At 37.6% G+C, this 26,121-nt stretch overlaps 2 protein-coding genes across 2 annotated transcripts in view; both read right to left on the minus strand.

The window, feature by feature from the left end:
- The window catches only part of inpp4ab (inositol polyphosphate-4-phosphatase type I Ab), a 77,525-nt gene that overhangs the window by 50,316 nt on the left and 1,088 nt on the right, over nt 1–26,121 (minus strand). The window lies entirely within an intron of this gene.
- LOC141346893 (voltage-dependent L-type calcium channel subunit beta-4-like) lies at nt 4,997–18,775 on the minus strand. The gene is made up of 3 exons (XM_073851850.1): nt 18,583–18,775; nt 17,264–17,347; nt 4,997–5,215 (listed from the first exon to the last, which is right to left on the minus strand). Exons 1-3 carry the CDS (start codon nt 18,643–18,645, stop codon nt 4,997–4,999), a joined length of 366 nt encoding a protein of 121 aa, XP_073707951.1. The 5' UTR covers nt 18,646–18,775.

Genomic DNA, 26,121 nt, shown 5'->3' on the forward strand with positions numbered 1-26,121 from the left:
GAGAGACGACTGCGCTGATGATGGTGAATGATTTACAGATCCAGAGTATCACCAAAGTCCCTTTAAGGCAAGTCATGTCACTCGGCGGCCATCTTTGAAACGCCTCTCGGGCATACAAGTGCAGCTCCTATCTGTTTGAATGGGGAACATCAAATTCTCCAAAACTGTTCACCAAGCTTACGATTAAATTTCATATTTGAAATCTCCAAAGAAATCCAACAAGAACTGCCTCATAAATATAGTTCCTTGTGCTTGAATAGCGTTAAAAAAACGCTTATTTTTCCGGCTAGACGAGCCAGTGCGCATGCGCAGTACTGAACGCACGTCTTAGAGCGCCGGCTGTTTCTATAGCAACCGGAACTTCTAACGGCAGCTGCAGTGACGCGCTGACTTTACTGATCAACGATTGGCTCTTTCACTAAGAAGGCGGAGCTTCGCGGCCATGATGACCGTTTCATTGTTCCCCATTCAAAACTACACGAGTGACATGTCTTTGGTATTCTATAGTCTTTGGTATCACTGACAAGCAGCTGAACCTGTGTGGCAAGTAAGCACTCCCTCTGCATTATAATTAGGGCTGGGTATCGAGTTCGATACTTTTTAAGCACCGACCGAATTGTCTCGATACTATCGAGTATCGAGAAAATCATTTTCGTTCGGTACCAAATTTCGATACCCAAGTATATAATCTTGTCAAGGTCAGTGAGCTAGAAAACGTGCGGTATCTTTAACGTGCCTGGATCAAATGCTGGTGATTAGCTGCGGCGAGGCTGCCTTGAAAATCAATAGTTTACGGCGGTTACGCCCACTCGCTCAGAGCTTGTCAAATGTGAGGCTGTAATGTACACTATACTTTAAAGCATAGCATAAATTTAACGCAAACAATGTTTAAGCGATCAAAAGTATTGCTACATTATGCCAATATTGACGGCAACAGCGTGCGATGCAATATTTGTAAAAAGGTTATGCATCCAAGACTGGCAATACGTCAAATATGAGAAAACACATGACACATTCTGTCGGATACAGTTCTGGCGCCTCAGTCTCAATATAGGTACAACGCGACATACATTCACATCAAACGATAACTCAGCGGCAGAGTTGCACTCACGCAGGGGCATAATTTTCACTGGGGACACGCTTTTCAAAATCCCATTTGTGTCCTCTGACTTTCAAAAGGTTTTGTTGAAGTAGAATGCACGCTCATCACCGCCGAGTTTCGCGGGATCGTTGAAACGAAACCAAAAGTAAGACGCGCACACGCATTTAAAGCAATTTGAATACCCCACATTTAGAGAACGACTCCCCAATGCGCGCAAATTAGGCTACATAAAATATCGAAGCTGTTATTAGTATGTGGGCTAATAAGTTGTGTAGTTGTCTATTAATAGACATGCTGTATCATGCTTGAAGATTCGGTCTCTGTTTGCACTTTGAATTTTGTAAGAGTAGCCTATTTTGATTATGGCTGTATTTATTGTCTACACGACTAAGAAAGAACTGTGTCGTTTATTTTTTGTTATTTATAATATATTTTGTCATTTATTTAGATTTTAATCTAAATGCAGTGGTTGCCTCTAATTTAAATGGCTGTACCTATAATAGAGAAAATAAACATCTTGTTCATGTACTCATATTATCATTCATTCTTGTCCCTTGCTTAAGGTGTAAACTAAATATGTTAAAAAGGCTTTCAGAATCAGCCCATTTGCTTGTAAAACATCGGCAATCAAAATCGACCATGAAGAATCAATATCGGTGCTACATGCTAATTTTTCTGAAGAAGAACTGTTGAGTGATTTCAGGTGATCCTAAAAGGTTAGTTCACCAAAAAAATGAAAATTCTGTCATTAATAACTCACCCTAATGTTGTTCCAAACCCATAAGATCTTTGTTTATCTTCAGAACACAAATGAAGATCATTTGGATTTAATCAAAGAGCTTTCTGATCCTCCTATATTTACTGGATATGTATTTTCAATGTCCAGAAAGGAACCAAAAACATAGTCAAAATAAGTCAATGTGATATAAGTGGTTCAGTCATAATTATATGAAGCTGCGAGATTACTTCTGTGTGCAAAGTAAACAAAAATGACTTTATTCAAAGATTTATCTATTGGAGGATGAGGAAGCTCTTGAATTAAATCCAAAATATCTTCATTTGTAGATAATTTATGACAGAATTTAAATTTTTGGGTGAACTAAACCTTTAAGCAGCAGTGAGCCTCACAAATACTTAAATCTGACTGAGTTAAAACTGTTTGAACTTTATTAAAAAAAAACATTCACTGATATATTGTGTTAACTACACTTTGTTCATTTTGTGCTTTTGTTCCTTTGTTTACTGGTCTTAGAGATAAGCCTGATGTGAAAGTGTCACAAACATCCTGAAAAAGTAATCTTGCTAAAATACATTTCTTAAAATAAAAGTATCGAAAAAAAGTATCGTTCGGAACCGGTATCGAATTCAGGGTATTGGTATCGGTATCGAACATTTTGGAACGATACCCAGCCCTAATTATAACTTTACACAGAGCACATGCGATCACAGTAATGTAATGAGACTAAAATGTCGGCAATTCAAAACGGCAGATTCAACAAACCACATATTAAAAGCGGCTAGAGCTCCTAATTAAATATATATTTTTATCAATGTGCCAGCTATAGAGATGAGCAGCTCTGTGAAACAGCCAATCAGAGCAGAGCTCATTAACATTCATGAAGCTTCCAAATAAGGCAATAACAGAGCATTTCATTCTAGGGACAAATCCTAGGGTTGTAAATGGACCTGTAAAACCATTTCTGGAGATTTTTTGCCCGTTCCTATGCCATATACCTTCTATGTAGATATCAGAGAACAATTTAAAATATTGTTTCAATGCATTCAATGGCACCTTTAAAGCCAGTGGTAAAGTTAAAGGAACACTCCACTTTTTTTGGAAATAGGCTCATTTTCCAACTCCCCCCGAGGTAATAAGTTGAGTTTTACCATTTTGAAATCCATTCAGCCGTTCTTCTGTTCTGGCGATATCACTTTTAGCATAGCTTAGCATAGATCATTGAATCCTATTAGACCAATAGAATCACGTTAAAAAATGATTTTCGATATTTGTCCTATTTAAAACTTGACTCTTCTGTAGTTATATCGTGTACTAAGACCGGTGGAAATGCAAAGCTTCAATTTTCTATGCTGATAAGATTAGGAACTACACTCCCATTCCGGCGTAATAGTCAAGGAAGTTTGCTGCCGTAATATGGCCGAAGCAGGAGCAGTAATACCACGCAGCACATGTGCAAATGCTAAACTAGCTGGGAACTCATTTCTGATAATACTCCGCCTGCTTCGGCCATATTATGGCAGCAAACTTCCTTGACTATTACGCCGGAATGGAAGTGTAGTTCCTAATCTTATCAGCCTAGAAACTCGCAGCTTTGCATTTCCACCGGTCTTAGTAGGGCTGGGCAATTTGGCTTAGAATCAAAATCTCGATTAATTGAACATTTTAACCCGATTACGATTAATGAACGATTATTTTATTTATTAATAAAATTATATTTAATTATATTTATATAATAATTATTTTTTTGCCCTCATAGTTCACTGACAAGTTTTGTACAGTAAATATGTTCACATATTACAAGCGAGAGATTTTTGGATGAAGGGTGCATTACTTGATTTTAAAATAATTGAAGGAAACACACTATCTACGATCTATGATTATTAATTGAACATCAGTGTTGAACAACTGAAATTAAAGCAAGCATTGCTTAAAATGAAAAGTCACATTTTTCTTAAATTAGTGAAAATAAATAACTTGCACTATTGGAAACAAAATAAATAATTTTAAATGTTTTTCATATTAAAAGTAGAAAATAAGCAGTATCTCCTCTAAATAAAATTACTCTTGTATATCCTGTAAATACTTTTTACTGTATAAATACTGTTTAAGCTCTCCATCGACATGTCGGCGGAATAACGTAACGGAGCGCTTGTGTTTTTTAAAGGGAAAGTAATTGAAATAATCTTCCTGGAAAAATTTTAACGATTATAGGTTCTGAATGTCGATTTCGATTATTTTTCGATTAATCGCCCAGCCCTAATATAGATATAATATACAATTTAAATGTGTTTGCTAATCGCCAGTTTTATGTAGAAATGTACACCCTGTTCTTGTCCACCTCACTGACTGAGTGGAATAGATATATAACAATGTGACCCTGGACCACAAAACCAGTTTAAAGTAGCACGGGTATATTTGTAGCAATAGCCAAAAATACTTTGTATGGGTCAAAGTTGATTGATTTTTCTTTATGCCAAAAAGCATTAGGATATTAAGTAAATATCCTGTTCCATGAAGATTTTGTAAATTTCCTACTGTAAATATATCAGAACTTAATTTTTGATTAGTAGTATGCATTTCTAAGAACTTCATTTGGACAACTTTAAGGGTGATTTTCTCAGTATTTAGATTTTTTTTGCACCCTCAGATTCTAGATTTTCAAATAGTTGTATCTCAGCCAAATATAGTCTTAATCAATAAACCATACATCAATGGAAAGCTTATTTATATATATAAAAAGACCCTTATGACTGGTTTTGTGGTCTAGAATCTGCATTGTCCATGCTGCTATAGCTGTGTCCACTCTGTTATAATGGAATATGTGATTTATACTTTAATAATAACAAAAAATGAGAAAAATAACTGTTGTAATTAATATTAGTAAAGAATGATATATATATACTTTAGTTAAATTCTACATTCTGCTAATGTGCATCTTAAAAGTACACAGTGAAATAAAGAGATATTTTATATCATGTTAAATTATTATTATTTAAATATAAAATATCATCACTAATATTATATGAAATAAGATTAACAGACACATTATCTTTTTATTAATGCAAATTTGAATTTATATACCAGATGTGTATTAAGCATTATGATTTTAAAATCAAAAAGTACTCTGCTACGCACCAGTAAATAAGCACTATATACTATTGTGCATTAAAGCATGTGCTGAATGTGATAAATTCCATATACTTGATTAATATGTCGTAAGTGTGATTTGTGTCTGATCTGACCTTTGCCCTCTCCAGCTGCAGTGCCGCCTGCTGTTCTCGCTCCTGCCGGCCCTGACTACCCCCCTCCGGCCTCTCCTCCTCCAACGACACATCTGAATCAGACGGCCTGCTAGTGTAGGAATCAGCTGAACCCTGCGAACAGACAGCACATACTACATTACTTGCATGCATGCAATCTGGTCATGGCTTTAAAGGAGGCGAGTCATAAAAATGCCATTTTCCTTGCTTGGTCCAATCAGAACAGTTACTGAAACGGCAATAATGGGTTGTTCTATTTCATTGTTCCAGACCGCCAGAGACGGTCAATACATGGTGGAAGTAGTCGCGTCTCGCGCTCACATCGAGAATCACATATTAATTCAATCACACGTGACCTGACCGATGACCTGCCGGAAGCTATATCAGCTTTCAACTACGTCACGGTCGGTCTCTTTGTCATTCTCGCGGAGAAATCTCGTTGAATGCGCACAGCTTAAGGGTTGGCGTTTGCTCCCCGCTATAGCTGTGTTTCTAGAGCAATACAACGCAATCGCGTTAGTTTTGGATTCGTCATTGGATGTGATTTGATTATTTGACTCATTGGTTATCCAGGGTCCTTACAAGCGGTGTTCAGCTGTTGTGGTAAGTACTGTGGGAACTTATTGGTTTACCAAAGTTCAGTTTTCACCGCGTGTGCGTATTGTGCATTCAGGCTATTGTTCGCTCACTGGTAAACCAGGGCATCGGTTATTGCGTGCGGTTACTGTGGCAACCACATAACGTGCTATTATTGCAGCACTATTATCGCTGTTATTAACCCATTGGTTGACCAGGGTTATTTTTTTCCAAGGGCATAAGCACTATGGCTGCTTCTTGTTCCACATGTTCAGGTCATATGGATCTTATGGATGCGCATATTCACTGCCCTGCCTGTTTGGGCGTGGACCATCTTAAGGAGGCTTTAATTGACCCTTGCCCAGAATGTAGTCTAATGCCATTGGAAATTGCATCACTAGGTGAAGATTTTTTAACACCGGTCAAGACTAGGACTCAGACAGGTAGCAAGCGCCCAGCTAGCAAAACTGAGGGACCTCCAAAGAAGAAACGAACTCCGACTGCAGCACTATCTCACCAGGTAGTTGAATTGGCTAATGCTGTGCAGGGCATTCAGGCCTTGTTGGCTAGATCATTGCCATCAGCAACTCCGAGCACAAATGAAGAGTTCAGTGGATCAGTAGTTAACCCCTTGTTGCCCAGAGTTGTGTCAGTGGCCGAGTGTCCTAGAGGGGATCTGGACACATTGTCTTTGGCAGCTTCAGATTCACTGGTTTCGGATGAGCAGGACTGTTATTTGCCTTTGGAGGAGAATTCTTCTGTACACTCTCAGTCTCAGCGATCCCACAGCGATGAGGGCTCAAGTCTGCAATGAGCTGGTTCTTCTGTGGCATTTTCATTGCAGGACACAATCAAGATGGCACTTGCCAAGTTAAATCTAGACCCGTCCCCTCCAGCGTTGGGACCTTCAAACCTCTTGCGTCAGTCGGCCAGATGACTTCCTGATACCTAGCTGCCCTGACTTTACTGAGGTTGTTTTTTCAGCCTTTCGCTCTGCTCCATCTTCCAGACCAGATAGAGTAGCACGCACATTGGCTGCGATGGCGGATGCCCAGGAGAAAGGTCTGGGTAATATGCCTTCGGTAGAGCCGTGTATTTCCTCATTGATTGTGTCCCCAGATGAGGCCCTTAAGCAGGAGCTACGCTGCCCTAACCCGGAGTGCAGGCGTACCGATGATTTGCTGGTTCGTATTTTCAACACTGTTTCAGGATTGACACGTATTGGGAATTCTATGGCTCATTTACTATTGGCACTTCATTCGACTGTGTCATCAACAACACAGGATAATGCTTCATCGGAGCTGCTTGAGGCCTCGCTACAGGCTTTGGGGTCAGTGGCCTACTCTAGTGGTAAAGCTCTTGGACTTATCACACAAGCTAGACGACAAGTGTGGTTGGCTCAGTCGAGGCTTCCAGAGGTTTGTCGCAACAACCTCCGCCAATTGCCATTAATGCCTGGTCAGATCTTCGGTCCAGCTGCTCAGGAGGCCCTTGAGCGCAGGGTAAGAGCAGCTGAGTCTCGTTCCCAGCATATTGGGCGTAGTGTGAGCTATCCTGCACTGTCTGCAGGTCGGTTACCTGCTCGTCATTTACCTTTGCAGCAGCATAGACAAGGGCAGTCTTACAGGCCGCTGTATTCTCGACCTGGATTTTCGTCGAGAAGAGAGGTGCCCCGTTCTCGGTTCAGACCACCAACTCGCCCTGCACCTTCTTACCGGCGCCCCCCCAAAGATATTAGAAATGTTCCCCGGCGCTGCTAGGGGTTCAGGGTCTGTGACGGGACAGTTCTCGACCTCTCAGTTACAGCATTGGAGAGGCATTACGGACAACAAGTGGCTTCTCGATACGCTCGAGAAGGGATATTGTCTTCAGTTCCGTCACAGACCCCCAGTAAGCACTCGGATTCATCCGACAGTTGTCCGGGATTCACATCAGGTCCTGGCCCTTTCAAGGGAGATCCAAAACTTGTTGGAGAAGGGTGCAATAGAACCAGTAGACCCCCATGTCCAACCCGGGGGGTTCCACTCAAAATATTTTCTTGTTTGGAAGAAGGATGGAAGTTTCAGGCCCATTCTGGATCTCAGGCACCTAAACAAGAGCCTCAAGCGTCTTCCTTTCCACATGTTGCGGATTGTAGATGTTCGGCATGCCATCGAACCCGGGATGTGGTTCACTTCAGTGGACCTAAAGAATGCATATTTTCATATCCCCATCGCCCCACATCACAGGAGGTTCCTTCAGTTCACTTTTCAGGGCAGAACTTATCAGTTCAGAGACCTTCCGTTCGGCTTGTCTCTCTCTCCCAGGGTGTTCACACGCGTCATTCAGGTGGCGTTGGAGCCACTTCAGAGAGAGGGCATGTTGATTCTTCCATACCTGGACGACTGGCTGCTGTGTGCCAGATCATACCAACAGGCTGTCGACAACACGCAGCGTCTGTTGTTTCATGTAGCCACCTTAGGTCTGAAGGTGAACTTTCAGAAGAGCTGCCTAACCCCAAACCAGTCAGTGTGTTTTTTGGGAATGCAGCTGGATTCCAGGGCAATGAGTGCTACCCTCACTGTGACCAGAAGGCAGGTATTGCGGGAAGCTCTGGCAAAGTTCCAAGTTCATTACAAGCTGCCTTTCATCAGCTTCCTACATCTGGCAGGCCTTCTCTCGGCAGCCTCATCAGTCATCCAACTGGGCCTTTTACCTCTTCGCCCATTTCAACAGTGGTTAATAGCCAGACAGTTATCACCAGTTCACAATCAACGCACACTGGTTCGAGTCACAACCAGTTGTGCTGCCTCCCTAAGACTTTGGAGAAAGGACAGGTTTCTTCAAAGGGGAGTTCCAATTGGACCACCCCCAGCAGGCAGGGAAGTGGTAACCACAGATGCCTCCCTCAGCGGGTGGGGAGGACTGTGGCAACACCGAGGTGTACGGGGCAGTTGGTGCCCACAGTTAATGGCCTCTCATATCAATCTTCTGGAACTATGGGCGGTATTTCTGACTCTGAAGCATTTCAGGCAAGAGCTGTCAGGGAGGCACATTCTGGTGAGGACAGGCAATACCACAGTTGTGTTTTTAATCAACCACCAGGGGGGCACAAGGTCCCTACTCTGTCTCCAGTTAGCGAGAAGGCTCCTGTGTTGGGCACACGAACGCTTTCCTTCAATCAGAGCAGCTCACATTCCTGGTCATTGCAACAGTGTGGCGGACTCACTTTCCCGCTCGGGACCAAGACCGGGGGAATGGTGCCTACACAAGGATGTTGTTCAGACAATTTGGGAGAATTATGGGACAGCAGCAGTAGACCTTTTTGCCAGCAAGTGGACGACACATTGTCCGCTATGGTTTTCGGCACAGGAGGAAGAGGGCTCGTTGGGACAGGATGCTCTGGCCCATGAGTGGCCGGATCTGCTGCTCTATGCCTTTCCTCCAATCCCTCTTCTGTGGTCTGTCCTGAGGCGGACGCAGGAGAGGCATCACAGACTCCTCCTAGTGGCTCCTTGTTGGCCAGCAATGCCGTGGTTCAGCCTCCTATTGACTCTGACAACTGGTTCGCCTCAGCCACTGCCAGTTCGGAAGGACCTGCTGTCACAGATGGAGGGGGCGTTGTGGCACCCGTTCCCGGACAGGCTGAAATTGTACATTTGGCCCCTGGGGTTGAGAGGATGCTAACCCAGTGTTCAGCAGGAGTGAGGCATACTGTCATGAGTGCTAGGGCTCCCTCAACACGCCGCACTTATGCGAGTCAATGGAAGCAGTTTGTCTCTTGGTGTGCAGATCGGGGCCTCAGTCCAATTGATTGCCCGATCAATGTGGTGTTAGACTTCCTGCAGTATTTGTTGGATGCTGGACGTTCCCCAGCCACACTTAAGGTGGTTGTGGCTGCCCTGTCAGCCCACCGGGATCCTGTGGATCAGGAATCAATTGGTGCGAATAGACTAGTGGTGGCCTTTTTTAAGGGGGCTGTACGTCTGAGGCCACCAGTACGAGTAGTATGTACCCAGTGGGATTTGCAGGTGGTATTAGATAGTTTGTGTCTAGCACCCTATGAGCCTGTTGAACAAGCAGACATAAGAAGCCTGTCTTTGAAGACAACATTCCTGTTGGCCATTACGTCAGCCAGGAGAGTCAGTGAGTTGCATGCATTGTCGGTGAGCTCACAGTGTCTCAGGTGGGGACCAGAGGACAGTCATGCCACACTCTGGCCGAATCCAGCTTTTCAGCCCAAGGTGTTGTCGCCTCAATTCATAAATCAACCTATTCAGCTGGCGGCGTTCACGCAGGAAGGGAAGGCTTCGCGGACGGCCCTATGCCCAGTTCGTATGTTGAAGCAGTATATATCGAGGACCGCCGCATGGCGTGTCACAGACCAGCTTTTTGTCTGTTTTGGACCTGGCAAGAAAGGTGCGCCCTTGTCGAAGCAGAGGCTCGCGCACTGGGTGACGGATGCTATTGTTGAAGCGTATCGGTCGACTGGCCGTGTATTGCCTGCAACTGTTAAATGTCATTCCACTAGGGCAGTGGCCACTTCGTATGCAGCGTTACGTGGTGTGCCTCTTTCGGAAATATGTGCGGCAGCTACTTGGGCATCACCTTGCACATTCACAAGATTTTATCGACTTAATTTGGCCCCTTCTCCTGGGATCAGTTCTGCCATATTTACAGGAGATGTTTGATATATCCTCATGACTTGGCTGTATTCGTCTTCCACCATGTATTGACCGTCTCTGGCGGTCTGGAACAATGAAATAGAACGCTGGTTACTGAGGTAACCGTGGTTCTATGAATGGTGGAAGACCGCCAGAATCTCTGGTCACTCGGATTGAGAATGACTATGAGACCGACCGTGACGTAGTTGAAAGCTGATATAGCTTCCGGCAGATCATCGGTCAGGTCACGTGTGACTGAATTAATACGAGATTCTCGATGTGAGCGCGAGACGCGACTACTTCCACCATGTATTGACCGTCTCTGGCGGTCTTCCACCATTCATAGAACCACGGTTACCTCAGTAACCAGCGTTACAAAATATCAGCACATAAACATATGACCTCTGGTCAATATTTATTCAGTATTCAAATACCTGGCACGCCCTGATGAATGGCAGACTATGTGGAACGAATCATAACTGAGGAAATTTACATATAGAAGTCTGAAAGGTGCAGTATGAAAAAATGTATAATATCACAGGTTAGAGTCTTTTTTGCACATTAAAAAATAAATACGACCTTACGATGTGTCAATCACGTTTACACACTGCCTCCGAAACTTCAGATCAGGTTCGATATTCTGCGTTTTCGCATCTGTAGCAAGCATTTTGATAGGAAAGGATGACAAACACGAAAAAACACATACGAAAATTTCAGACTCAGTGTGCAATGACCTTTAGGGTGAAAAATTGTCATGGAAAATTGAATAATGATTGTTTGGGGTTTCAGAAACCTTTAACTATCACAGAATTATATCACAAAATATAAGAATGACACAGAAAAGAGATTTACCTGAAACAGTCTTTTTAGAGGCACATTTTGATATTTAACCACATTTTTTAATTAAAAAAAACACCAGAACCATTGCATTATTTTAGTGTCATGTGTGTTACCGTTTGCTTTTGTATGCACCTTCTATATAATATTACTATTTACCCCCGTATTTACCTTTTTATAAAGGTACAGAGCAGATTTTAGTATTTCAGTGTGATAACACTACTCTGGTAACCACAGCCGTTGTTTTTTTTAATCGTAAAATTTCACTAATTCTGGTTTTACAATGCACTTGGACCATTTTCCTTGGTCATTATTCACACTGGTCTGGTCTGCTAGATTTTCATTACGTCTGTGATTCTCATGTTTTCCTATTCAGACCGCTGCAAACACAGGTCAGCAAAAAAACAAAACAAACAAAAAACAAAAAACAAAAAAAAAAAACACCTGTACCTCTATTACTAGAACTGTCAGCCATAGAGATACATGCTCCTTAAGCAAACAGAAAAATACACCTGTGAGTTGAAGGTGACTTCAGGTAAGCTCCTTTGCTTCATGGTCTACATTAGTCTTAAAAAAAATAAATTTACTAGGTAATAAATTAGGTAATAATAAACATTTACTTGATGTTACCCAGCATTTTATGGATAAAAATCAGTCATCACATATTTTCATATACAGAAATAATTGATTTAAAGCATTCACAGTGTAACCAACATAGCATTGCATCAAAATGATTCTGTTTTCACCTTGAGGCATCTGTCACTGTTTGAGACAGATATAAAAATACTGAACCCTGAAATAGAGTAACAGGCTATGAAACCTACATATCTTTAAAAACTCTGCAGCTGGATAGAAACCTTATCTTCAAAACAAAAACTATAAATATATGTCTATTTATGAGCTCCCAGCAGCTTTTTCCTGCCAAACATTTATTTCAACAACGTGTCTCCTTGTTGGTTTCTATCATCCATCATTTGTGAGCAAAGTTCATTAACTACTTCAAACAGTAAAAAGTCTTTATTTAGAATACAAATACTTCTCAAAAGAACTCTAGGATATCCTCTCAACATTCTCTAGAAAGTTTTCTTTAAGCATACATACCTTCACTGCTTGTTTCTCAGGACCATGAAAAACTTCACAATACACAACCTGAACATTTTCACCTGAAATCACCATAAAGTCCTCAGCTGGCTCCATCATGTTCAAGAGAGAAGCACCTGATCCCTATCAGCTCAATCAAAACTTATACCGTAAAGTATTCACACTTTCCCCTTTTAAGATAATAAAGAAGATCCAACCAGCAAGTGCATAGTCCTCTAATTAATGAGAGATACTGCTCAAAGTGAAGTGAAGCTAGGAAGCCGTATTCTGTTAATCCAATTTGGAAACAACATTAGCTCAAGTCAGTGAAAAGAATGATCGGGTCAATATCGCATTAGAGAGAGAGGCGGAGAGAGAGCGAAAAAGCCTCGCAGTCGGCTAAAAAATTTCAGCACGCTGCCTATGGCGAAACACTTTTTCCCTGAAGGCAGCCGCTCCGCACAAGCTTACTTCAGCAGGGACCCAATTGAGGCCGGTGAGTCCAATCACAAAACGCCTGATTCGGGAAACAAAAAATGCACAAGTTTGCTTATCTTTCACCGCAGAAGTGATGATTGTGAGCAAAAAAAGGAAAATTCAAATGAATGGCTTTCATCGCCGATTTTGACGAGATAACCGTCTTTTTGCTGAAGAGTGACTTTGGAGGGCTTTTAAAGATTTATATATAATGTCATAAAGAGAGACAATAGCCCAAAATGGTCAAACAGATATTTTCCAATTAACTAAATTAAGCTTTTATTAAGCATAGAAGCTTTATTTCACTGGATTTGCAGTGAACATGGTTCAGATGTCTATGCATACTCTTAAAAATAAAGGTGCTTTAAAAGGTTCTTCACAGCGATGCCATGGAAGAACCATATTTGGTTCCACAAAGAACCATTCAGTCAAAGGTTCTTTAAAGAACCATCTCTTTCTTACCTTTTTGAAATCTGAAGAACCTTCTTTCGCCACAAAGAACCTTTTGCAAAACAGAAAGGTTCTTTATGGAACCATTTAAACAAAAAAGGTTATTTTATGGCATCAGGAAGCACCTTTATTTGGTAAACCAATATACATTTTCTAAGACTTCCATTTTGAAGTATGTAGAATATGTAAATCTAGTCGTACAGTGTATTTTTACTACTAGGTTTACTAGAGTAAATTACTGGAATACTATTTACAAGAAAATACTATTTCAGTATTTCTACTTCAAAATTTTACACTTAACTCAATGTGTTACTTGCCATTTCTTTGCAATTAACTGAAAAATGTATGTTTTGACACCAATTTTTGTCAGTGTTTGAACACAGACTATGTAGTTAAACAACTTCTGCTTTTTATTAATAACATTAAGATAACTTTTCTTGAATATTTCTTGTTGAATAATATTTTAAAAGATTTTTGTGCCCTACATTTTAAAAAATAAATGCTCCAAAGGGGTGTTTTTGCAGTGATGCCATAGAAGAACCATTTTAGGTTCCCTAAAGTTCCAAAATTCTACTAAAATTTTTTTTTCTCCATTTGAAAGGTTCCATTGATGTTCAAGGTTCTTCATAGAACCATCGATGCCGATAAATAATCTTTATTTTTTAAAGTGTATAGTTAAAAAGTATACTATACAAACAACATGATATACCACATGTTTATTCCCAAAAGCAAAGGATACTGATTATGGATTATGATGTGTATCCTAAATAAATGGTCTCTGTACATACAGAACATCGAAATAAACACATCTGATGAGAATTACAGTGGGTTCTAAGGGCCTCTAACACATACACACACAATCCCTGATAGATTTTCCAGACTTCTGGCTCGATTTCATTTTAAGGCATTCAAGTGGGGCACCTAAGCCATGTGACTCATTACATTCTACACATCAGCAAGAAACGGCTCTGCCCCTTTAACAGCCAGACAGTAAATGAAGCTATACAATTTTACCTACATGATAACACCCTAAACAAACTCAACCTTAAAAAGATCAGGTAGGTCCTACAAAGCACGTAAAAACTCCAAGTGAAAAATGAATGAGAGACGTGCTTTTTTTTTGCTGTAGCATTCTTTAAACGCGCCGTATGGAATAGGAGTGAATGTTCAATGGGAATGTGTGCTATTAACAACACATACAGAAAGACACATACACATACAAGCCTCTGATGAGCATCTCCCAATAGTACACCCACGGAGATCGGTGGGCTGCATCTTAGAAAATCATGGTACACTGAGTCTCGCAGGCCCTGTATGTGCAGTACAGCTGAGCCAGTGTTCGACACACACACACGAGCGCGCACACACACACACACACACACACACATACACACACACACACACACACAGCCAGTGGGAAAACACTATATATAGCCGTAGCCAATTCCGATCGCGAGAAAAATAACTCACCGCCTCCGAGTCTTCAAATCCATGCAGGTACAAATTGTCATACATGGAGGTTTGCTATTCCAAAGAGGTCCTCTTGAAGAATAGAGAAAAAAAAGAGAGGAGGAGGAGGTGGTGGAGATGGAGAGAGAGAGGGGGAGGAGGAGGAGGAGGAGGAGGAGGAAGAGAAGGAGGGAGCCACCACCACAAAAAAGAATCGATGGGGGGATGACGATCCCCTTGCTCCACAGAGGAAGAACAGAGAGGAAAAATAGGGTGAGAGAAGCCTCACGAGAAAGAGAGGATGGAGAGAGAGAGAAAGAGGGAAAGCAGGCCTGTGCAGACGGCTCGGCCTGCAGGATGGAGTGGATCCCTCGTTCAGCCTCCAATTCTCTCACATCCTCAGGCAGGGAGAAGCTTCCCAACGGCTCACTGACGCGGACGTTTCATCATCTCTCAGCAACACGCTCACACACACACACACACACGGCACGGCACTGCTCCCCGCATCAGAGAGAGAGAGAGAGAGGGTTAGAGAGAAAGAGAGAGAGAGAACCCTTCCTCAATCTCAGGCTGATGACACAGTTGACCAGCTGCGTGCTGATTGGCCGAGCAGCCTCCCAGTCAGAGCTGCTGCTGACGTGTGTTCTCCTTGACTGTGAGCGCTGATGAGAGAGAGAGAGAGCCTCCCTCTGCCTCTTTCATTCTCTCTTTCCGTCTGTCATTTCATTTGAAAGTACAGTCAGTTTTTTTTCCTTCTGGATCTTCCCCTTTATTTGCAGTGATGCTATTTTCTTCATTTTCTCCACTGATTAATTTTTTCCCCCCAGTCAGAACCATGGTATGTTTTTTTATACAAACATATATTTTTAAATCTAATCAAATAAAAAAAAAACATGAATAAATCAAAACAAGCATTTTGTAAATACATAAATACTTAAATAATAAGAATAAAAGTAGATACAATATATAAATTATTTCTATGTAGTAAATAAATATTTTTTATTGATTATACATAATATATTTAAAATTTGATCTAAACCTTTATTAATATACATTCTCTCTATTTTGACCAATTTTAAAATAACGTTATTAAATTCAAACAAAGTTAAATAGATTTTAATAATTATAAATATATACAATAAATATATTTTATATAGTTATATAATAAATAATATATAATAAAATTAATTTTATATTTTACTAAAAAAACTAAAAATACAAATATAAATCTAACTAAATTTTAACATAACATGAATAAAAAAAATGTAAATACATAATATCTAAATAATAAGTATAAATATATATGCAATAAATAAATTATATATTATATGTAATAAATAAATATTTGTATTGATTATAATATGATATAATATCATATACGTGTTATTTCGACTTTTATTAACATGTTCCCTATTTTTAATTTTTTTTTAATTTTTTACACATTTTAACATAACATTAATAAATTAAAACAAATATTTTAATAAGTTTTTTGTAAATAGATTTTAATAATTATAAATATATATAATAAAATTCATTTTAGATTATCTCTTTTCCCAGTCAAAACAATGCTTTTTTTCAAATATAAATCTAACCAAAATTTAACATAACATAAAAAATATGTATATTTTTGTTTTTTGTTATGTTAAAATTTGGTTAGATTTATATTTGAAAAAAAAATTATGTATTTACAATGTTCATATATATATATATATATATATATATATATATATATATATATATATATATATATATGCAGTAATTAAAATGTATATTATATGTAATAAATAAATATTTGTATTGATTATAATACAATATAATATAAATGTTATTTCCACTTTTATTAATGTGTTTTCTATTTTTCTTACCAAATTTTAACATAACATTAAGAAATTAAAACAAATACTTTAATAACTTTAATACTTTTTTAAAATATTTTTTTATAAATAGAATAAACATTTAAATAATACTTATAATATATACAATAAATCACCTATATATATAATTATATATAAATTATATACAATAAAATACATTTTGTTTCTTTTTTTAATATTCATTTTATGTTCTATCTATTTTTCCCAGTCAAAACAATGTTTTTTTTAAATTATAAATCTAACCAAATTTTAACATAACATAAATAAATAATATATATATATATATATATATATATATATATATATATATATATTGTAAATACAAAAATATCTAAATAATAAGTATATATGCATTAAATAAATGATATATGTAATAAATAAATTTACACTTTTATTAACATGTGTTCTCTACATTTCTTACCAAACTTTAACATAACATTAATAAAATAATCAAATATTTAATACGTTTTTTTTTTTTGTAAATAGAAAAAATGTATAAAGAATAATAAGTATAAACATACACAATGAATTACATATGTGGGTGTAATAATTAGAATAACAACAGATTATACTTAGAAATTATGCAAACATTTTACACTAAGGACCCATTAGTTATCATTAGTGACCTTTAAATATTTCTAATTATTAACCCTAATGCTTAAGTGACTGGTCTTAAGTCAATAATTTAATTGAGCCCAAAAAGGGGTCAGTCAACTTTTAATTGATCCAGATGAGAACCAGGTTTGATCACTTTCAAAAATGGGCCATTTCTTTACCTGTCTCAGGATAAAACTGGTGGAGGTGGTGCTGCCATCAGACCTCTTGAGTCGACTACGCCTTGAATATGTCCCCCTGTTCACCTGTAGAGGGAGCAATGGTGAAATCATGAATGAACTACTTCAGATTTAGGTGAAGTTTTCTCAACCATTTACTTATGAGAATCTAAAATTAGCATTAGTGGTAATAGAATCATATTTTTGATATTTGATATTAATAGATAGCAGGATCAGTATTGAATTTACTAGCCAAATATTATTAAATTTGCCTGCTGAAATCCTACCAAGGTTATAAAACACTTACAGTACATAATTTTAGTTGGGAATATATACTGAATATTGCATAGAAAATAAACAGAAATAGGTAATATGACTAGATTGTACATTGTGTAGAAACATGGAAGTTATCCAAATGTGGGTGATGGGAGGGAGGGCGCCAGCAGATAAAACTGTGCCGTGCACAGTGCATTAGTGACCATTAATGAGGGAAGTTCATTCGATAATGACAGCCAATTGCATCAATGTAAATTATCGGTGCAATTTATTAATGGACTGATATAACAGTAGAGGTGGAAAAAGTATAGAGTGGTCATTCAGCTTGAGGTTACCTAAAAATATTAACACTGTACAAACATAAAAATGCAGCTGTGCAAACACAGGAAGTTTGAAAGCAAGAAAGAGAAGTAGAGTGAGAGAGAATGAGAGAAATAGAGAGATGGGGGTGGCTTGACAAAAAAAAAAAAAAAAAAGTCACTACGGGACACATTAATTAGCTAGGTCTGATTTGATTCTATTTCTAGGGGTCTCTAGAGCTCTATAGTAGTGTTGAGGATAGACAGAGAGCTTGTTCTTTTTAAAGTTTGTTTAATAGGGCCACCAAAAGTGGGTCACTGTGCTCATTTCACCGCATTAGGCTTGTTCTTTATGTAGTCAGGTGAGTTTTCTTCACTGTTAGTGTCAAAACAAAAGAATTCTCTATCTACTCGAATAATAATGCTGTCAAACTAGTTGTTTTTGCTTCAGATATTTCATGTGATTCGATTGTAGTAAAAGTCTCTGCGTTTTAATTCAATACATAAGTGCCCTTGACACCCCCATCCAAACAACAAAACTGCAGAACCCACTGAAAACAAAGTGTACTTCAGTTGAACATCCTTCAAAACAGTTTTACTGAGAATCCTCACACGCACTAGCCAATATCGACTAAAACGATTCTATTCATATTAAATACCACAATGACTCTGTTTAGTTATGTAAAGTTATCCAGCAACATTAATAAACTAAAAATTATGTCTTATATTAAATCTTTACATGGTCACCTGAAATATAGGCGCTTGGATTCCCTCGCCGATCTTATTCCTAATATAAATGTGTCGAGACATCTCGGCCAGCACATCGGTCCAGATCGGGGGTTGCTGGCCTGCTGGCCCGGCCCAGTGGAAGTTTGGAGGGTTTCGGACGGCTTGATCCAGCTTCGGTGATGTGTGTGAGTGTTTCCCGGCGCTCGTGAAGATCCGCTCTGCTCCCGTGCCTCACAAGAGCCAGAAACTCGTCACAGTGTGACAGGTGTCAGGTGCGCGCGCACCCTAGCACCGCGCGCTCGTGTGGCGGCAATGAGCGTGATTTTTAATTTTTTGGGTTTAGATGAAGTGAAGACTTCAAATTTTAAAATTCTAATTCAAAATTAAACTGTCAAATTATTAAAAACAAACAATTAAAGAGCAGAAGCTAGCTGTTTATAAGTGAGGTAGGTGTTTTGTTACTTTGGTAGCCTATGAATCCATAAAGACAAATACTAGAGTTTATGGAACAGTATAGCAGTGCATAGCGCCACAGCCCTTTCTCCACACGGTGGCGCTATTGCTTGAACAAGCTAGCAATGTGATTCACAGACCATCACAAATTTTTGCACATTTAAGCTCTTTAAACGATAAAGAGTGGGATGAAACAAATTGAAAAGCAATTGGTTACTGTAAATATTGCAAATACCAAAAGTACTTTATATTTATGTATTTATTTATTTTGTGAACAGCATTTGGTTTGAATTACTACTAATAGAGCATTTTCAGGACACGTCATCAATCGGCCATATTGGCGGCACTGAATGTAAACAATGCCACTGAACCGAACGAACTTGCATATTTTGCTGATTATTGCTGTTGAAAATGGTCAATTATTGTCATGTTTTGGCTGTGCTAATTGGTCGGACCAGGTAAAGCATTTTAAGTTCTATCCACCTTTTCTTTAAGCCTATGGGTAAGACTTCTGGGTTCATTATCCGCTATAGGGAAATAATGAGAATAATAAGGTGCAGTAAACGGTGAAACTGTTTGCACTAGAAACCAGCATGCTCATAATTAAGATAATACATTAAAATAATAATAAATTAATAATACAATTATGCATGTGGAATAGATTGACTTATGTTCCTTACATCTGTTTGCAATGAATAGTGAACAAGGTTCACTGATGGGTTCATAAGGCCTCTATATAGTAAAGATTTCTTATAAAAATAAACTCTTGAATGATGCATTAAAAAAATATATATTAAACTGTTATGTTACAGCAACAATGCTGCATATTTTGTGACGTATTTTTACCATTTATGATCACATGACTCAGGTTGACGAGTCCTTGCAATTAATTTTAAAGATAGATTGTGGTAAAGTTTCAAACAACCTCTCCTTAGTGTATCACTAGAATAATCATAATTAAAAAAAGCTACATTACAGGACATTAAATGCTAAAACTAACAACAAATAAATGTGGGTAAAATATATTTAAATATTAATATTTCGCAACCCCTCACAACTTCTATAAAACACTTATCAAACACTATAAAGCATCACCAAGATTGAATTAAATAAATAATAAACACATTAACAACAAATAAAAAATCTGTCCAAATGCAAGACACTCCAAGAATCAAATAACGATTAAAGATCAACAATCAGTTGAAGTCATACAATGGACTAAAGAAATCTGTGATAAATGTTTGCTGAAGGATGCGATCTTAATTCAGGATTTCTATATAAATATATAATCGCACCCTTTTGTATGTAATGGAGTATTCATTTTTTTTTATTGATTTAAATCAAAGGTTTATTATCTCAATAAATACTTCATAAAATGTACATTCTCTTGTACAATAACTTTTTTCCCCCACGGGTTATTTATGTATATATTCTGTCTCATATACCTTGAATGTGCTGTTATTATCTTAAATGCATTTTAAATAATAAAAAAATATCCTCTAAGGTTCCATTTTCGATTGAAAGTTAATTTGATTCAGTTTAATTAAAAATTTGATAAAACCTTTAGATGTGTACATTTTTTAAATCATATATTTTGACCCTGGACCACAAAACCAGTCATAAGGTTAAATTTGACAAAACTGAGATTTATACATCATTTGAAAGCTCAATTAATAAGCTTTCTATTGATGTATGGTTTGTTAGGATAGGACAATATTTGGCTGAGATACATCTATTTGAAATCAGAAATCTGAGGATGCAAAAAAATCAAAAAGACTGAGAAAATCACCTTTAAAGTTGTCCAAATTAGGTTCTTAACAATGCATATTACTAATCAAAAATTACATTTTGATATGTTTACAGTAGGAATTTTACAAAAAATCTTCATGGAACATGATCTTTACTTAATTTCTTAATGATTTTTGGCATAAAAGAAAAATCAAAAATTTTGACCCATGCAATGTATTTTTGGCTATTGCTACAAATATACCCCAGCGACTTAAGACTGGTTTTGTGGTCCAGGGTCACATATTTCAGAGCTGTCTAAAATGCAGAAAACTGGCTATTGGTGCCACCTTTAGAATACTTGACATTCATATCTACCTGAAGTCAAGTTTTTCAGCTTTTCATCATGAGGAAAAATCTTTAATTGTCTCTCTTTAGTATAGCCCAACAGCTTTTTCTCTGCTTCTGTCAGTTTCCAAAAGCAAAGCCTTCTTACTTCTTTTCTGCAGAAAATTATTGCTAAGCCAAGTCAATTTATGGCAATGTATGCTGTTTTATATCACAGAAGGAATTTATTTTACTTTTTTATTATACAGTAAGTCTCTCTAACATATTACCACAGGAAACTTGTATAAATTGTGACCTTTTTTCCATCAGCATATTGATAATGCCACTTTATCTGCTCTTGAAACAATTTATCAGGTAACAGAAGTGACATTTGAATGAATTTAAGTTTATTACTTCCATAACCATCTATTTTTTTTCTAATGCTATTCAATGATGCTTCAGATTCTATACTCAAATACTTTCTTTGGAAAAAGAAGTCAACGGTTTCATAAAATGGTTGCATCTCTGTCTGATATGGCATCTACAGAACACAAGAGGGCAGCAATAGCTCATCAGGGAAGCAACGATGAGATACCATTTTTTGTTGTGAGCAGTCATCATGGGATCAGGGATTTTGTGTTAGCGTGTCCACCTCTTGCTGGCAGAAGCTAAAATTACACCAGTGGTGCCAAAAACCAGGTTTCCCTAATGATGGCCAGTATTCCAAATTAATACTATTGTTAGTAGTAGATACAGAACACGCTAATTGAAGCATTTTTCTCTACTGATGGCCATTCAAAAGTAACCATGCATTCAAACATACACATTGTATTTAAAAAAATACTGCATTATTAGTATTATTATTAGTAGACAACCATGTTTTAGATATAGAACATGCACAGAGACAAAAACAGAAAAAGGACACGATAGAGGTCACTGGTTTTATAGTCTCTCTTTAATGGCATCAGATATTGATGACAGCATTTTAATACAGCAGAACTCTGTTCTAGACAGACATAATATATATAAGAGGGCATCATAAAAGATACAAGGTTATTACCATAAAAAGAAATAAATACAAATCAAGATCAATCCAAAAATCTGTGAGCATATCTCTCTTAAATAACATTGTATAAACATACATAATTGAAACAACATCAGTGTCAAAAACGAGAAATGACAACAGTGATATGCACAACAAAACAACTTCTAACGAACTGTAACAGATTCACATTTCACTAGTGTACTCTCTCAATGTATCGACATTGTATTTATGAATGTACCTTTTGTTAAAGCAAGTACAGGACAACATGACAGCATCATCTAGTTGTTGCTGCCATCACTGATCTCACGTTACCTTTAATATTTTCTACGCTGGTCCATAGAAGAAACGTGCCAGAAGTTCATTCTTTTGACTTGAAGAGGGCATTGTGCAACTGATAGGATGGACCATGCATGATCAGTCTGAATGTATGAGGTTTAAAAAAGATGAATAAAACACACAAAGCTAACCTAAATAAGGCCTGGTTTATTTCCCTACAGTTCCTCTGCTGGTGTATGGGAGGATGGGAAATGACACTTGAAAATAGTGGAGACTTAATGTACAAACACCACACAGGAGGAATAAACAAGGCAAGAAGAGTTATGTGACAACTCTAAGCCATGACACTGATTACTGTAATGCTGCAGTAGGCCTTGCGTAAACTAAACACACTACAGTTTGCTACTGATAGTCAAGACTATGGCATGAAATACAGCATAAACTTCCTAAACCCTCCACTATGCACTACAGAGGGCCTTGAAGATAAAACACAGCATTATGTGTGTGAATATGGATGGTGATATTAGGCTTATAAAAGAGAACTGATTAGATATGCAGTCATTAGCTAATAATACTAATAATCTGTGCAAATTGAAATAGCCTATGCGTTGAGCGGATTTATTGTAGCTTAGCTTGGAAAAGGCTCGAATTTCTAATGTGCAGGATTTGTGTAACATCACAATTCATGATCTTACTGTATTTATCGCTAAACATGAGTCGTCTCGTCAAGTTTCCACTTTTCCGAAAGTGCCATCGGGAGGTCTGTAATGTTTAGGAAAGGCTTTCAGCTGTAGACAGTTAAAGGCATACTTGCGACATCCAACGTTCTTCGTGGTATTCTCACGGCGGCAGCCCTCACTGGCAGGGGGGAAAGGGGCGGGATTGAGTGTGTGAAAACAAGTAGAAAACAAACAGAACATGAAGCCATGTTTAGAAAAATCACGAGTAAAATTAGCACAGCCACAAAAGATGGCAGCAGACATCTCAGCAGTGTTATGAGCATGAGTACTATGGGTAAACAGAGAATGAGGGTGGTAAAAGCTCATCATTCAAATTAAAAAGCAGAATAAACAAACCACATCACAATACAGTTAACAAGTTGAAAATGCTGATGCAACATCCCTCTGAGCTAGGGTTACCACTTTTAATACCCAAAAATAAGGGACGCATTCGGGGTGGTGGGGGGGGGGTGCTGTTGGGGTCATCTCAAAAATGCTGCAGTAAAAAGGTTTCATATGAGTTGTGCATATAATATGGGACGTCCTGAATAAGAACTGATCATTGTTTTTTTCTACTTTTTAGAAATGGGGTCTATATACCCCGTTAAAATGTAATCATGTCCCATATCTCAAAAATGCTGCAGTAAAAAGGTTTCATATGAGTTGTGCATATAATATGGGACGTCCTGAATAAGAACTGGTCATTGTTTTTTTTCTACTTTTTAGAAATGGGGTCTATATACCCCGTTAAAATGTAATAATGTCCCATATCTCAAAAATGCTGCAGTAAAAAGGTTTCATATGAGTTTTGCATATAATATGGGCCGTCCTGAATAAGAACTGATCATTGTTTTGTTTTTTTTCTACTTATTAGACTCTAAAGTCTAATAATGTCCCATTTCTCAGAAAAGAACCGTCAAGTACACCAATAAATAAAATGGATATTAAAGCAGAAATGCAAATAAATAAGTAAAAATTCACGAGCATTTTGTAGTATTATCTCTCAGTCCTGGGCGTCTAAATGAAAAGCGCTCTGCAAGCGCGTTCTCTCTGTGTTCCAAGTAGGGCTCGCTGCAGCCTGCGGTGGACATCCAACCCCGCCCACATCCATGTGTGACGTCAGACACCACGCCCACGTCAATGCGTCATCGTGTGACTCCCCTCCCCATCGGTAGCCTTAAAGCAGTGCATTTCAAAATACTTCACGAAATTTATCCATGTAAAGTAGCTCTTTCTAAATTCATGGACATTGATAATACCTGCAGTTTCTGTAACACACATGAGGAAGACTTGTGTCATTTGTTTTATAATTGTGAATTGTCTCTTAGTTTTTGGTCTGATGTTAGCGCCTTTCTATTTCTGCAAAGAAATGTTAATTATATGCTTTCTTTAAAAGATGTTATCTGTACTTATTCTCATAAAAGTAAAATGATTGAGTACATTGTTAACTTTTACATTTTGCAAGGCAAATATTATATTCATAAACAGAAATTTGCTAAATGCATACCAAAATGTAATTTATTTTTATCAGAAATAGAAGTTTTTAAAAAGTCTTTAAAACAAATGAATACATTTGTTGTTACATTTCATGGAGAACTTTTTTTCTGGTTATGCTCCCACAATATAATTTTTGTATATGAAAGGGAAAAGGAAGAAAATTTGAACTATTGTTTAGTTGTTTCTAGGTTTTAATTTAGTTTTTGTTTATTTATTTACTTTTTATTTATACGTTTATTTCTTTATTTTTTTCTCTCTATGGTATTAGTTTATTTATTTATTTATTTCCCCCCCCTCTTATTACATATTGTATTACTGTATACAGATTAAGCTTGTATTTTGTGTATCTGGATTTCTATTTCAATATTTTTGTAATGTCCAATTATTCTTTAATAAAAAAAAAAAAAGAGAATCCCGATGTTGTACGCATGTGCAAGAATGGCAGAAGTATGTTGTATCGGGGATGTAAACAAAACAGTTTGTATTAAATAATACAAATTAAACCTAGGTCACCTTTCATATGGAACTAATTACATTCGAACTGCCGGTAAAACGCTTGCTTTGGTTGATTAAAGTTAGGAAAATGGTAATTGGTAATAAAACATTTAAACCCTACCCTATTTGTTTGTGTAATGACATAAATTCACGTTTATTATAATCGATTTTGACAAAGCTTAGACAAGATCAGATTTAGACGGACAATTAAGTTTTGTTATTGTAAAAGTAACACTTAGCATATTTTCATTTTCATCTAATTCTCTAAAGATATGTCCACAAATGTGAACATTGCTAATCATATTATCACTATTTTAATATGTGTTAATACTATTTAATATGTTGGAAGTGTGACGTGTTTGAACGTGGGCGTGGCGTCTGGCGTCACACTTGGATGTGGGCGGGGTTGGATGTCCACCGCAGGCTGCAGCGAGACGCTCCTCCTGTGTTGTTCCTGAAACTACCGTAATCACTGTAATATGCGCGCACACTTAAAATCAATCGCGGCTGGCTTGACCGTGTTTTTCTGAACCGCGGCTGGCTTTACCGCAGTGATTATTTGCATGAGACGCTGCTTTAAAAAAAAGTATAAAAAATACGGGACAAAACCCGTCCCGTATTGATTCAAAACGGGACGCGCAATTTCATTCTCAAATACGGGACGATTCCGTATTTTAAGGGACGGGTGGCAACCCTACTCTGAGCATAAGAAAAGTGGGTCACTAAAAGTTCAGTAAAGTCACTAAAATGGTAGAACACAGGCAACTAAATTGGACAGAAATAAAAATAAAACTTTAAGATCAACAGGCTACATTGCTTGATTATTAGGGTATGGTAAACAATTATCTATGGTAAATAATTACATTTGATCAGGTCAACTATTGCACGTCCTCTTATTGGGATTCCAAAAATTCTGTTTTACAACCTCACTTTACCTTTTTTTAATTACATATAAAAGATATACTTTCAAAAATGTGCTTATACATAAATGTCTTAGTAGTATTCAAATAACAACAATAA

This window comes from Garra rufa, chromosome 12, assembly GCF_049309525.1.
Source record: "Garra rufa chromosome 12, GarRuf1.0, whole genome shotgun sequence".
Classification (NCBI taxonomy): domain Eukaryota; kingdom Metazoa; phylum Chordata; class Actinopteri; order Cypriniformes; family Cyprinidae; genus Garra; species Garra rufa.

Coding starts and splice junctions, on each gene's coding strand:
- LOC141346893 (XM_073851850.1), bottom strand. CDS start 18,645: ATGTCTCGACACATTTATATTAGGAATAAGATCGGCGAGGGAATCCAA. Junction 17,348..18,582: donor TCCAAGCGCCTATATTTCAG/GTGACCATGTAA, acceptor CTCCCTCTACAG/GTGAACAGGGGGACATATTC. Junction 5,216..17,263: donor CCAGTTTTATCCTGAGACAG/GTAAAGAAATGG, acceptor GTCTGTTCGCAG/GGTTCAGCTGATTCCTACAC.